The following is a 14629-nucleotide window of genomic DNA, read 5'->3' on the forward strand; positions in this document are numbered from 1 at the left end:
TTGCTCTATGCGGTGGCAAAGACAATATGTCGAGGACTCGGGCAAGCCACTGGCGAAGTAAAGAGTGTCAGGAGACCTCCAAATCAACACTTGCATAATGCCTCAGCACAAGGGAATAAAAGATTGTAAGAACTGGCGAGAGGCAGCGTGAAAGAGTAACAATTTTACTAGCGCAGCACTTTAATCAAGAGCAGCTGCATGTCGCTTAGGCCTTCACTCCGGTCTTTCTGTGGCTTCCCTTTAACACTGACTTAAAAAATACTTAGAATAAAATAACAAAGATGTGTCAAGGTCCCCAGACTAATTTATCAGTTCAATGCAAATCATGTTTTCAGACCTTGAACTGCACATTCATTTGTTTTCATTTTAGTTCTGATTTGCAAATATCCCATTGGGCTTTTCTTCTCATCTTCTAAACCTTGACTTAGTATCATTTTTTTGGGAGGAGCGGAGGCTGAGAAGGAAGCAGTGACTGATCATGTATGCGGACAAAAACCATTAAGCAGCTGTTAACTAGAACAATCTTAAAAGAATTAAATGTGAGATTTCCTCAAAATTTGCTAACACTTGATAAATTCTATCATAACATCCTGAACATGCAATGTTAATCAAAGAGAAGGTGGAAAATAATACTAAGTGAGGCAAAACAGTAGGATGATTTCCACAAAAACCGGGTCAGCTGGAAATGGAGTTTCTTAATCAGTATACGGATACGAACTTCTCGTTGGTATCTGTAGGAGGTGTCGACAAAGCCACTTCTGGCTTTCGATACTTTCTGAGAATACACTAACAAAAAGTGCCCATAGTTACACACAGCTTTTCATCCACTCTAATAATACGTGATGATGTGAACCAGTCTTCTAAATAACTTTTAAACTCTAAAACACTTCGGGATTTGCAGGATGTAACAGGTTTGCTTAATACTTTTCACTCATAAGTGCAAACTCTCTACAATGGGGGTTTTACAGCAGGTAGAGTAGATAAGAGAAACCAAAGGGCTCTCTCTGGGGAGGATATGGCGGGAATACTGCATTACGTGTGGGGGTTTAACGTGGAAAGGATGCTGGGGTAAGGATTATAGGGAGGAGGAGCAGGAGGAGTGACTTAGACCCTCGCCATTTTAGATAACACCACCACCACTCAGGAGTTAGTGGTGGCAAACAAGGAAATAGAGCTTGACTAGTACTTGGGGAAACAAAAGGGACGGGTGTGAGGATTTCCCGGTCGATGATAGCCCAAATTAGGAGCAGGATATTTCAATCCCTGGGAGCCTCAGTGATCACCTGCTTCCCTTCCCCCCACCACATTAGAGAGTTTTAAGGTGGCAAATGTGTTTATTGTCCATGAGAGAGAGGATCACGGCCGTAGGTGGTTAGCCCCATAGCTCCAGAATCTAGAAAGGGAGCCCCAGTGTTTGACCATCTTGCTCTTTGGCAATCTAGGAAGCTTGGAGGTACAGCACAGTTTGGTGCCTTACCAGCTTGGGGCAAGTTTGGAAGGCTTGAGGATATCGGGCCATGCCCCTAGATACGCTGATAGCTTGTAACCATTTCCATTCTGGGGACTGTTAAGGAGTTCAAGGAAGCAGTTCTAGTTTGCACTTGTATTTGGAAAATGCAAGCTGGCCCAACAGGCAGACTTCCATTCAGCGTCGCACCAGCTCCCACAGTCATAGTCACCCAAGAGGGTAGGGTGGAGTGGAGTGCCCAAATCTTGTGTACCGGCTTCCTGACTACCCATCACATTAGACTTTACGAACTATCATTGATGCCGCAGGAGATGGGTAGCTACAAAACACACCTCCACGGTCAGCAAGTTCGATAGCAAGCGCCAGCATTTAGGGTCATTTTCCAAGACTGCCCTCTGGAAGGGAGGGGCGGAGCAGTGACAATACTCAAATTGTGTTTTACTTCCAACAGGGTTTGTACACGGTCAGGCAGAAATGTACAGTTATGAAATGAGTACAATATGGTGTAGAGTCAGCCTTGTATACCCCTAACCTGCTTAACCTCCCCATAGGCAGCGTAATAAATGTCCGTTCTGCAATACATAATATACATGGAGTGGTATTTGGTGGAGGTTACCAGAGTTGTTCTAAGTTGCTGGACTGCACAAAACGTAACGTGTTAGGGTCACATATTCTCATTCTTTTTACAGGTCCATGCCCATAGTTGTTCCCCACAGTGTAGGCCGCTTATCCTCATGCCTACAACTACCTGCTTGAGGGTAGGGATCCCTACGCAGTCCCTGGAGGCACCAGGTTATCCATTATAAAGCATAATCCTATCAAACAGGGTACCCACTGTCTGAGAACTGTGATAACCCAGTGCAGTGCCGCTATATGAACACGTGCGGTTACAGAGATATTCGATTGGTACAAGGAAAGGAGTTCATCAATTTTCATTACTCTTTGGGTAGCTAACAGCGATGTTCAAGGGGTTCATTTAGTCCAACATCTGTGGTGGAAAAACAATGTGCACTTCAGTAAAAACTTTTGTTTAAAGAAAAAATAACTGAACGGTACCCCATCATATCTCGCCAGTTTCGGTCAAGTTTAGATTTAAATTACCAACCACAAACTCATGAATAACTGAGGAATTCTAGTTACTCAAATGTACTTTACACTGAAAATGTCCGCAAGTTCAGTTATTTTATCTGCTGAGATTTTTCGTGGTAAGAAATATCGACAACTCAATTATGAAAGACCATGTAAAAACAGGACGTTTACGTGTACATTTTTTACACCATTAGCTGTGGTCTGTATAAGCTGGAGGCATGTTTGGCACCTTACAACACCCATATCACGACTGATATACAAGACTAAGAAAACAGCACGAACATCCCCTTTGCTCTCAAAATGTTTGACAAGAAGCCGAAGAATTTCTCTGGTGCATGCCAGCACCAACATACTTTCTCCCTGAAAGCTTCCACATCACAGCATGACTTGAAAACATGGTTGGCCACATGTTTCCCCGAGGCAACACAGGAACAGGGAAATAAAACTGAATATGGTAGCTTTACTGCATACGTGAGGGATCCCTATGGCCACCTAGCTTCACTTGCACCCCCACCGAGAGCCAAAGTAGGTCAAAACAGCAAGGAGTTCTAGCTGATTAATTAAAACCTGATTTGACGCAGATGTTGTGCAAGGAAACAGATGACTGAGAAGGTGAGAGTGAGATTAACACCCCAGACTTCATCTCAAAACCACCTAAAAATAAGACTGCTATCACAGATGTATGTCAGCTGAGAGCGATGAAAGACAACCTCCACCATGGAGAACACCACCACCACCACGAGCAAGCACACCCCCCAGTGCGACCAGTGCAGGTAGAAGGCAGCGACAGATGAGACTAGGTACCTCTGCTAAAGTCACTCTCATAGCAGGCGTGGGGTCAATATCCACCAGCGGAACTGCACTTATACTCTGATTGGAGTAGCACAAGGACGAAAAACAGACAAAGTTAAATCTGTAGTGCAAACACATGGCAATTTAACATGTAGACTTCAAACAAACACAAGGACGTGGAGGACTGAGAGTTGCGTGGACTGGTCACTTTTCTTCTGAGACGGTGATAACGTGACATTTCAAGGAGAAGAGAGTTTTCCCCCCATACATACACATTTCACAAATGACATTGTTACAATAAGCCACATTCTGAAATGACTTACAAAAGCCAATGGCAATGAGACACACAGAACATTAAATAAGAACTCTAAATATGTGTCTCGACTAGAGTAGGCTCCATTTTCTACTGACCTTCCTATGACCTTTTTCCGTTAGAATCCCAGGAAGGGAGGAGCTTTAAGCCTTCAAACTAGTATTTAGTTATTTAGAAAGTTTAATGTAGCCGAACATGACCCAGGCGGATATCAGAGCGGTTTACAAATGGCCATGTGGAAAAATATAATTAAACCAACAACACCAATTCGAAGCCGATATAGGATGCAGCGGCTCGTAGTGTGTGGGAAATTGCAACCAAAAGGACCAAGGAGACAGATATACATTCAAGATGGTAACCGTCAAGTGAGAGCATGGATGATAATATTGCATCGCAACAGTGCTCAGGGAGTAGAGTCCTATAGATTCATTTTACACTAAACGAAGGCTGCCAATTGGTTAATGCAGCTGGTTCCTTCTGAGCTGGACTTTCAACATTTGCAAACACGTGCACGGTTTAACAGTAGGTGCTAATGCTGCCATTTTAATGGGTGTGTGAATGGAGAGTTACAAGCAGCAAGTAGGAAAATGTACATTACTTTTTCTGCAACTACACTTTGACTAGAGAGCAGCCTCTCGCCTGGCTAGGTGCTCTTTTCATCACTCTGGGTCCATAGCCATGAGTGTACCAATAGCCATTGCATAGTTGGCTGGCAGGGTATGGTAAGACATGACTGAATGACAAAAAATTCTTAGTGTGACCGAAGGACGGCCAACACACTACACACTTTAATATCATTAAAGCTGGCAAATGCAGAGTCTAAAGGCCGCGCTAGCAATTAACCTGCAGGCAAACGAAAAACTTACAGCGGCAACCACAACTGGCTATTTCCAGCCAGGTGCAGGCTATGGAGGAGATGAACGGGCAGGTAGCAGGATTGGAATAAACCTAACGGCCAACCGCTTAAATAAAACGGAGGAGGGACTGAAGGGAGCAAAAGGCTGTCCTCATAACAGAAGCCCCATCTTGCTCCAAGCGAGAGAGTGTACAGAGAGAAACGGGGCCTCTCCGAAGGAGTTTGGTAATTTACCACATGCAAGAAATTACTATTTTATTTTAAAGGTCTAGGATATTCTTTGTACAACTTAAATTTAGAAATAAGCAAATATCATCAAATACTCCAATGCTTCAGGCTGGAGTGCCGTATCCAGGAAAACATCTGTCTGCGCGCTAGACTTCAGTTAGGTGCTACTTTTAGGACTTGATGGGATGAGGCTCCCTCAACCTCTTCAGAAGTGAAAGTGGCCCACTGTCCCACAACCGCGTGGGGTTTTACCCTCTATCTGGCACAACCGGTCAACACCTAAATAGTGATCAACTGTAATTTGTAATTCACTAACATTTTCTCTAAAAATATACAACGTGTGTGTGTGTGTGTGTATATATATATATAAAAATATATATATATATGTGTCTCTATACACACACTAAACATATATATGTACAAATATACATACGCACAAATATATACATATATATATATACACACACACACAAATACATATAACACTCACTGGGTCACAACACCTAACCGATTGTACGCAGATAAAAACCCTGGCTAGTTCGCTACCCTCGTGCTGGGAGAAAGCAGATGTCCTCCTTCTCAAGAACTCATATGTGCTTGTAGTTTTGCAGTAATCCACGCTGTGCTCGCCAATCTCGCGTATTTAGACGCTGGGAACAATGAATCTTTGTGAACGGGAAATACATCTTGAAATGGGACCGACATTTAAAGTAAGGGAAGACAGGCCCCCTTAGAATTCTTTAAATTTTTCTTGGAAAAGTTAATATGAACTGTGAAACTAAGCCAAAAGCAGAGATCTTGAATTTCCCAGAAGTATCAAAACAGAGTAACCAAAAGTAAACTCACCAAGAACAACCGCATAATCAACAGAATTTAATAAGAACACAATTGTTCCGGATTATCAAGTACATATGTCATTCAAGACAGTAAGTAACGCACACACAGCTCACACCCACTGGTAAAAGGACTTACCGTATCGCTGTCGCTGGGCTGAAACTGGAAGGGCTGTGCTTTGTGGAACACAGAGTTGTCCTGCACAAACATCTGCAGATTGTTTTCTCGAACCACCTGGAGAGACAGAAAAGGACAGGCTTGATGGTTCCTCAGGGTGATGACTCGGTCTGGTTAGAACACTCCAATTAGCAATTATGCCAGCGATCACACCTGTCAAAAGTCCTTGCTTCCCATAACCTTTTCACACCACTCCGCCCCCAGACATTCTCTAATGTCGATTGTTCCCGTTTGACTTTTTATGCCCTGTCCTGTGATTTTCCTCCCCAGGAGACTCCACAATCTGTGAGTCCCCAGAATAAGTTCCATGTTCTTCTGACATTTGGCTGGAGAGGCTCCGGTTCTATTGGCAGGGATGTGCTTGTTAAGTGTACCCTGGCCATAGAGGTGGGTGGCTTGGTCTGTTACCAGCAGGCTATCCGCAGACCAGCTGCTGGTGAATCTAGACCCCGGGGTGCAGACGTTTGTATCTGCACCTCTAGTGAGGAAGGCTGCAGAACCTGTTGCAGGCTCGAGGCTTATGATCCTGTATCTTCATATTTTTTTGGTGTTCTATTTATAATGCTAATTAAAAGGGGAAAGGTGGGTTGAAGTCCCTTTACAATCATGCATTTGCACAAATTGCTTGGGTATGCTCCTCTTCTGCTTCACCCAAACTGTTGTCAGCATTGATGACAGGGAGGGATCTGCACCGGTTTCTGCGACGTGGTTCGCTGAACGATGGAATTTACCTGAAGTTGAACTTGAATAGGACTGAAGAACTGATTTTTTGATATCCTTCCCTTGGTATGGTATTTTTTTATGGTGGCCAACTGACCTTGAGCCCCTTCCCAACCCTTCCCGACCTATCAAGATGCTTTGTTTCTGGTCCAACGATACCCTTTCCTTTTCCACCAAGATCTACCGTGCGGCTTCTAATTGCTATTACTACTGTGTCCTTTTCTATTATATAGCTACAATGGTTCTGTCGGGGAAATACAATTGCTTTGGGATGTTCACAATATAAAATACATTACATGTAACATGTCTCCATTATTCAGGAAAAGAAAAGCACAACACCCAAGCGAAAGTTTCAATCAATATTTTAAGAAATAATGAATAAGTTAGGCTACAATGGTACAATTGAAAGAAATGTGAAAGAGGGGTGGCATGTAGAAGTAAATACAGACAATACACTTAATACACTTAGTATAACAAACAAAGTAATAGTTGGGAAGGTGCGATTTTTGGTAAAGTCCATATGATTGATCACATATGTCTCCTGTTCATATTCATAGATTTTTGAACTGAGACGTTGTGTAGACTCTTAGTGTGCGTCGACGTTTCGACCCTATGTAAGGCGCATCAGTTTTTTAGCGTCACGGCAGGTCTTCTTCGGGACGGAGGGGTATATGTAGCCCTGCGCAGAAGTCATTAATCACTGCGCGTTTGTTATACTTCTATCTCCAAAAACGTGGTTGATTTATATTTGATCTAAAAAAAAAGAGACACGAGTCGTAGAGGTCTTTGGCAAGTGTCCAAGTAGTTAATTCTTTCAGCCAGTCGGGTGATTTACACGATCAGGTGAACATGACATCTCTCCAGCTCTCAGTGCGAAACGATAGTGTCCTTTTCAGCAAAATGCTGCCCTTCTGTGCGGAAGACAATAGGAAAACTGTTGTAGAGTCCATCATTATCACTCAGCTTGATAATGACAACTCTATATATCTAGGACAGACCAGGGCATCATTGTCAATTTTCATGTAGTTCAGGATGCTGGTGCAGGCCTTATCAACCTTCCTAGAAGTTCCTCCATTTCTCATCTTCTCCCCCACCTATATTGGGTGCCCAGTGAGAAACATTTTTTTTTTCAAAGCTCTCTGCATTTGGCAAAGCTCCTTTCACAGCATATGTTTTGACCCTACACCCCTCCCTGCTGACGTTGTTCAGCATTGCTGAATCTTCTTCATGTTAGCAGGGTAAAGAAGGCCCGGGAACAAGCGTATCCCTTACCTGCCAGCCAAACACTGAAACAAGTTTCCCATTTCTTTCAGAACTCTTTCGAAACCACCTAAGTTTTGGAAATCGCTGAAAACCTGTCTGTCCATGCCTTCTGGTGAGCAGGTGTTACCTTTGCTAGCTTTCTCAACCAGTTAGTGTCAGAACACCCTCTGGGGTAACAACTTGAACTTTACAGGTAGATCAAAACCTTGCTTTTGATATTTTCATGAGCCATCATTTCTTATTGTGTCTCAAAATATTTGACCTGACGAAGGCCCTGCAAATTTGATGGGGCGGCTGAAACCTGCATATGACTGCGTAGCTACCCATTTGGAGTTAAGAGAACTGTTGTTACCAGTATTGAACAAGAAGTGATACATCATGCAACTGGTCTAAAAAATATTGTCTAAAAAAATCTGAATCACTTAGGAAACAATTACTCAACATTATATAGAAGGAACACACTCAATGTTATATCAGTCTTCCTGGCAAAGGTGCCTCCCAACCTGTCCCCACACTCAAAACTATTCATTCATGGGCGATTAAAAATACTGTTTCTGAACCTCTGTTTCATGGCTGTGCAACTTTTCTGCCCTCTGTGCCAGTCTATGGAGAATATAGGTCTTTGTCCCGCAGTCTTTTTTCCCGCATGGAATCACAACGCGGTCGTTATTCCGCATACCATTACTCCACAAGTCGGAACAACGACTTGCGGAGAGGGGGGGATGGGGGGTCCCTGCATGTTGGAATAGTATAATTTACTATTCCAACTCCAGTCTGTGCGGACACTAGGGAAGGTGTTGGATTTTAAATCCAACACCTCCCCCCCCCGCAAGTCATTGTTCCGACTTGCAGAGTAATGGTATGCGGAATCACAACGCGGTCGTTGCAACAACCGCGTTGTGATTCCATGCGGGAAAAAAGTTGTGTCATAAATGTTGATTACCGTCTATGGAGCCTGGCTTGTCCTCCTGCCGATGGGCGGGTTTTCTTCCTGGACTCAAGACCCGCAGTGTCTCTAGCTGGCTCATCTTCTGCATCTCGCCTCTGGCTCCCGGTGCATGCTCAAACCTGCTTGCATTATTGACCTGTGCAAGGGTTTGCCAACACATTTACTGCACATGATATTTCACATACATGTTACCCATTCTAAGTATGCTGGAGGACTCTATTTCTATTTTTTCCTGGCAATGCACTTCTCGTGCCATACATGGAAGTTCAATCCTTGCCTGCTCTAGCGACCTAGCGTACTGCCACAGCTGAGTGTTTGCATCATCTGTTTGATTCCGATCCCAGAATTCCTAACTGGCTTTGTAACCGAAGGAGCACATGGTGCACACTCATGCATGCTGACGCCATGAGCTGGTATCAGGGGAGCAACGCTGCTCTTCCGTGCTTCGCTGGGGTTATCCCGGGCACGCAGCAAGGCCCATCAAGCCGTCAGCCGCCATTTGGAGTAGGGTGCTGCCTGCACTGCTGTAATCTTTGCTTGGCTAATGGTACAACTGTATTTTACGCACTATGCAACGGGCTAGGCACGAGAAGACCTGCTTGGATGTCGTTATTCTAGTTTTGCGAGTCAAACATTTTAAGCTCTTTGCCTCTTGTTGCCCACTGTGTGCCAGTAAATTGGGAGTTTGCTCTCCAGGTAAAGTGGACGTTTAGAGTAGATTGCTTTGCTTGTTATGCTCGTGAAGGAGCCAGTAGCGATGCCCTAGGATGGGGGAAAGGAGTTCATATTTCTTTGAATCGCTGACCAATGCAGTGGTCACATGCAGGATAGCCGGACGAACAGCAGCAGAGCCGTTTGGAAGAACAGTATCACCATCTAGAGAAGTACAAAGAGGAGTCTGCACTGTACCTCAGAAGTCACTAACATGGATAGAATATTTCAATCTCATGAGCAGATGTAATAGGTTGTGGCTGCTTCCAGCACATGCATGTTTGAAAAACCTGTGCTACCTTTTACCACCTTCGCATTGGGCACTAGTTTGGAAGCCCTGGGAATCCAGAATCAACTATCGCAATTCACTTTACCCTGGCCTCCTTGCCTTCCAACAAATGTATCCAAGAAACTACCCTAAATCTTTTTCGGGGAGGGTGAGAGGTGTGCAACAGGCCCTCAGGTCGGTTGAAATCTGTTCTGGCCTAGTGGCATACAATAGAGAAAGCCTCGGCTGATCTTTGGGAATTTACAAAACTGCGTGGTCGAGAATATTCTGAGGACGGATGTGAGACGATGATGATGGAAGCTCCTCTATGGTCTGAATACACCTGATAACCCGTATGACAGCGACCAGTATTCAGAATCTCTACAAAGAATCCAAAAGTTGGCAGTGAGGACAGAGGACCCAAGATCTGAAGATCTCAGGCTCTTCGGTTGTCCTAGGAACTGAGAAAGATCATCTTGCATAACGTTATTAATAAACTAGAAGTCTGCTTTGATGGTCACCAATTGCTGTTGTTCCTGGACCCCTGTCTGAGCCTGAAGAGGAGGTTGTTTCGGAGAGTTAAAAAAGGATTTTGTCCGCTTGCAAGTTATCCCCGTATAGGGATTGCATTCTGTGTTCTTGATGTGGGCACAACGCGGTTTAATAAGATGTGTACTTGTCTCATCTTTTCTTTTGTCACTGGTTCTGTGTTCTCAAGAGGAAGGTGGTGTGTCTGCTATGCATTTGTGAGTGTTCCGAGTGTGCCTCTCAAGTGGTAATTATGACCCTGGTGCTGGAATGTTAGTTTGTCCTTGAGAGTGTTGACCTGCCCATTATACCATTCAGTCAAGGAGACTGAGTCGCCGAGTACCTTGGATGGGTTGGGTTTGCGTATGTGCTGCTCCTGCTGATCAGGATGTATACTTTTGATTACTTGTTGATCAAGGTGCACACTTCTGATGCTGAATACAGACGCACACCTTTTTGTGCTATGCTGGGTTCTGATCAGCTGCTGCATCCAGTGGTCACCTTTGGAGTGCAACACCTGCAGGGCATTAAGGGTGGCCTTTGGGCAGAAGACTGAAGGAGGTATTGTAAGGTGAAAATCCCACCCTTTGCTCCATGGGTCATGAACTCTGCCATTGACATCAATAATGCGAAGCAAAGTTGCCTATAGTTAAGGACAAGGTCTTGTAGCTTTATGGACATTTTTGGAAATCTAATGCTCCCAAAACTGCTTGGCTGTCAAATATAAACAGACTGGCATACAAAAACACATTCCAATATTCTGTTAGAAGTAGCAAAAGTGCTGGCAGTGATGTGAAAGGGAGCCAAGGCGGTTGGAGTACAAGAGGACAAGGAATTAGGCTAATCTTTAAAAAAAAAAAAAGACAAAGATGTTGTGTAGTACGGCCTCCAAAAGATGGAAACCATAATGGGCAATTGGCGTAATTTACTAAACAAATGTTAAGAGGATTTCAGTAGAAAGCACGTTAAACCCTATGCAAATGTGATGCGTAAAAAAAAAAGTAAGGGTAAAAGCAGCAAGGGTAAAAGCAGTGCAGGAACAATCAACGTGGGTCAGTTGGGAATAGCTGCTGTACAAGCTTACGCATTAGTGCAGTACAGGTGGACTGTACTGGGAACTTGTCTTGAAGCCGGCCTGTAAAATATCGATACCTCCCAGGCCCTATAGTACACGTTTGTACTAGCTAGACTTCACATTCTTCAAATCGACATGTGTGTGTGGAAAGAGCAACAAAGATTTTTTTTTAAAAAAGATTAAACCTACGTGGGCTCACAAAGTGTGTGGATGTGCTCTTCTACTCAACAACAAACATTGGCAAAGCCAAAAGAAACTGCAAACCTTTTGGCTTTGCCAGTGCTTTTTCTGCTTCGTGATTGCTTTTCTAACTTTATTGTTGGGGGAGGTGCTGGGCCCTCACCAATATACAAAAATAACGGACTAAAGCAAAAATATTTTGTTGCCTCAAAAAGGACACCGTGCCATTTTAGCCCCTCGAATAAAGAGAATTACTTTGTGTGGAGAAGAGTGCTTTGTGAAAGAGCAGTATGTCTTCACTCACACTGAAGTATCCCATGCCTGAAGTGGACTGACTTACTGCGCCATGCTTTATGATGCAGTGTGTGAAGAAATGTGAATAACACAACAACGGACCAATAGATGAAGAGGGCTGACAGAAAGCCTCTACAAGTAAATTATGAATACATTTAGTAAAATCAAAGGTCTTGGTTAACGCAAGACCTAACAAATTAAGGCTCTCTTGCATAGCCATGTAGAAGCAACTTTTCTCGAGGAAACATACATTCACACAATTCAGTATTAGTGAAGTATGTACAGATAAATTGTTCTTTTCAAAAAAAATATGCTGGATTTTGGAGTGAAATGGTTTGAGAATGTTTTATATAAGATTTAAATTGACTGAGTTTTATGATGATTTTATACAAACGGAGAAAACTATACTTCGTATTTTTAAAATTAAACAACTGCAGTGTTGTAGTGCATACAACAGAAGTATCCCAGCACTAACGGAAAGGCCTGCAAGAATGAAGATTTTGTGTAAAATAAGGAGAATGCAATACAAGAAGTGATAACTATGTTTAATAAAAACTGCTCGAACATACATACATGCTCACGGCACAGCAGTTTTTAGAACTGGGATAAAACAGGGCTCAGTGTGCTGTCACTCATTCGCCTTGAGCAGAAATTTTTCAAATTTTACATTATGAAAACCAAAGTATTAGTGTTGTGCATGCCGTGCCTTTTTAACCCATCGCCGCGGCACGAATTCCGCCGCGGCGCTGGGGGGGTTCGGGGTCAGCGCGGCGCCGCCATGCTCGTGACGGAACCACTCCGTCATGAGCCACGGGCGCGCTGTGCTCATGACGGAGTGGTTCCGTCACGACTCCGCCCACTTGCATTGTTCGCCCGCACAGGCGGGGGAATCAGTGCCGCGTGGGCGGAGCGGCCGCCAACGGCCGCAGCATGACGGAACCACTCCCTCATGAGCACACGGCGCCCGTGGCTCATGACGGAGTGGTTCCGTCATGAGCAGGCAAGGGGTTAACACACCTCTAAAACTGTTTCAAGAAAAGCAGCGCAGGAAAGACTGCAGCAACAAGAGAACAATTCGCTGGCCTTTTTCCAAGGCACTCAGATCCCACCATTGAGGTACACAATACTGTGTATTAGAACACTGGAATGTTGAGCGCTCCATTGAAGACAATGGAATGCTCTGGGCTTTTAATGGCCAGTAGAAGCTCTGAGCATCAACATTCCAATGTTTGTTCACAGCTGGTGTTGAACAAAGGCCTCACGGAGCCCGAGGGGATTTCAACCCCCTCGAACTCTGTGATGACTTTGTTTTACAAACTACAACATTCTGCCCTCTAGTAGCGGAATGTTCTAATACCCTTAGAGCCCTCCGTAGCCGGCTCTACCAGCCATTAAAGGCCCGCTCCTTTGTTAAAGGCTCGAGCCGAAACGCTGGAGCGGGCCTTTAAGGACTGGTAAAGCCCGCTACGGCGGGCTCTAAGGCTATAGTGGTACACATCGTGCTTTGGCGTAAATGGACTTACCCGGTTGGAGGTTTCCAATAAAAACTGGAATGTGGTCTGCACAGCTTGGCATGTCTCCAGCTCAGTTCTGCTGAACGCCATCACATAGTCCTTCAGATGGTCGTTGAAGTTACCATCCAGAGCCTGTGGGCAGAGGAGGAACCGCACATTCATTAGTACAAAGATTCACAGCACCGGAAGACAAGTTCTGAAAGTCATCATGTGACAAGTAAAGACAAAGAATGGAGAGCTATGGGAAGGTTATCATACTGGGGAAAAATGGAAAGGTCTTCTAAAACACTAAACAATCGGAAATATTGTTTGGACAAATGAAAAACTAATTTCATGAGACAACGAATAATACAAAATTCTGAGAGAAATGTAAGACCTTGAAAAAGCATCAAGTGTAGCGAAACACGTGTTGGCACGGATAGAAACGCAGCATAATATCAAATAAAGTGTGAAATCTTAAGCTATAAAAAGAATAAAACTATTTAACAAAACCTAATTATAGGCACAAGCAGTTTTTGTTTTAAGTTTGAAACGAAAATATTTTTGAACACATTTCCTGAGCTTCAGAAGAATTCAAAGATGCCCTGAAAACAAAAATACTTTTATATATTCGTCTAAACTGTTGCATACATGAGTTCCAGATGTAGGTCGGTGAATGTAGCCCGTTTTAATATGCATGTCTTTTGTCCCTGCTGCACAAAGGGCACAGGAGGCGAGAAGTGACCAGTATAAAATCCCACTGTCCATTTAACAGGGCCATACGGTGAGGAATGTCACAATCGACGTCAAAACCTCAGTTGAGATCATAAAACAAACGATAAACATTCTAGAAGGTCTATTGTTGGTGTTTGTTAAAGGGTTCAGGACTGGACAAAGATAACTTTTTTCTCTCTACATAGAATGACCATTTAAGAATGTGTTAAGTACTGATATTGGAAATGTGCTGGTTAGCGCCACTAGGTGGCGCCCTGGACATTTAGTCAGTAATGCGATGCATTCTACTTTTAGACTAGAGGCAAGTCATATGTGACATTTGGAAATTCCCACACTAGAAATGTAGGTGGCATCCAGGTCATCATCGCAGAAGCACGAGATGTCATGTGAAATGTCAAACACACGTACCAAACGCCTGCCTGGTCCCAGCCAACTCACCCTAGTAGTGTCAAACTGTTCACTCACACCCCACGCCCGCCAGTGAGGGGTCAAAGGCCGCATGGGGACCCCACACCGACACCACCTCAGAGTAGGACCCTTAAGCTTCGCAAACACATAGATTTTGGCTCCAGGCCGTTTCCAAGAACAGTAACTGCACATTCATAGTCAGTCTTGGAAAAGAGAGTCAATGTACATTGGAGAAGAACAAGAAACAG

General features: G+C 43.9%; 1 protein-coding gene across 4 annotated transcripts in view; it reads right to left on the reverse strand.

The window, feature by feature from the left end:
* The window catches only part of FCHSD2 (FCH and double SH3 domains 2), a 490271-nt gene that overhangs the window by 110968 nt on the left and 364674 nt on the right, over positions 1-14629 (reverse strand). For 2 of the 4 annotated variants that reach the window (XM_085623301.1, XM_085623299.1), the window contains exons 9-11: positions 13269-13391; positions 5719-5814; positions 3362-3427 (exon numbers count right to left, since the gene is read on the reverse strand). In XM_085623301.1, coding sequence (XP_085479427.1) covers positions 3362-3427; positions 5719-5814; positions 13269-13391 — 285 coding nt within the window. The remainder of the gene's footprint in view (positions 1-3361; positions 3428-5718; positions 5815-13268; positions 13392-14629) is intronic. The other 2 variants (XM_085623302.1, XM_085623300.1) reach the window with 1 other exon arrangement.

Source organism: Triturus cristatus, chromosome 8 (assembly GCF_964204655.1).
Source record: "Triturus cristatus chromosome 8, aTriCri1.1, whole genome shotgun sequence".
In the NCBI taxonomy this organism is placed as follows: Eukaryota; Metazoa; Chordata; class Amphibia; order Caudata; family Salamandridae; genus Triturus; species Triturus cristatus.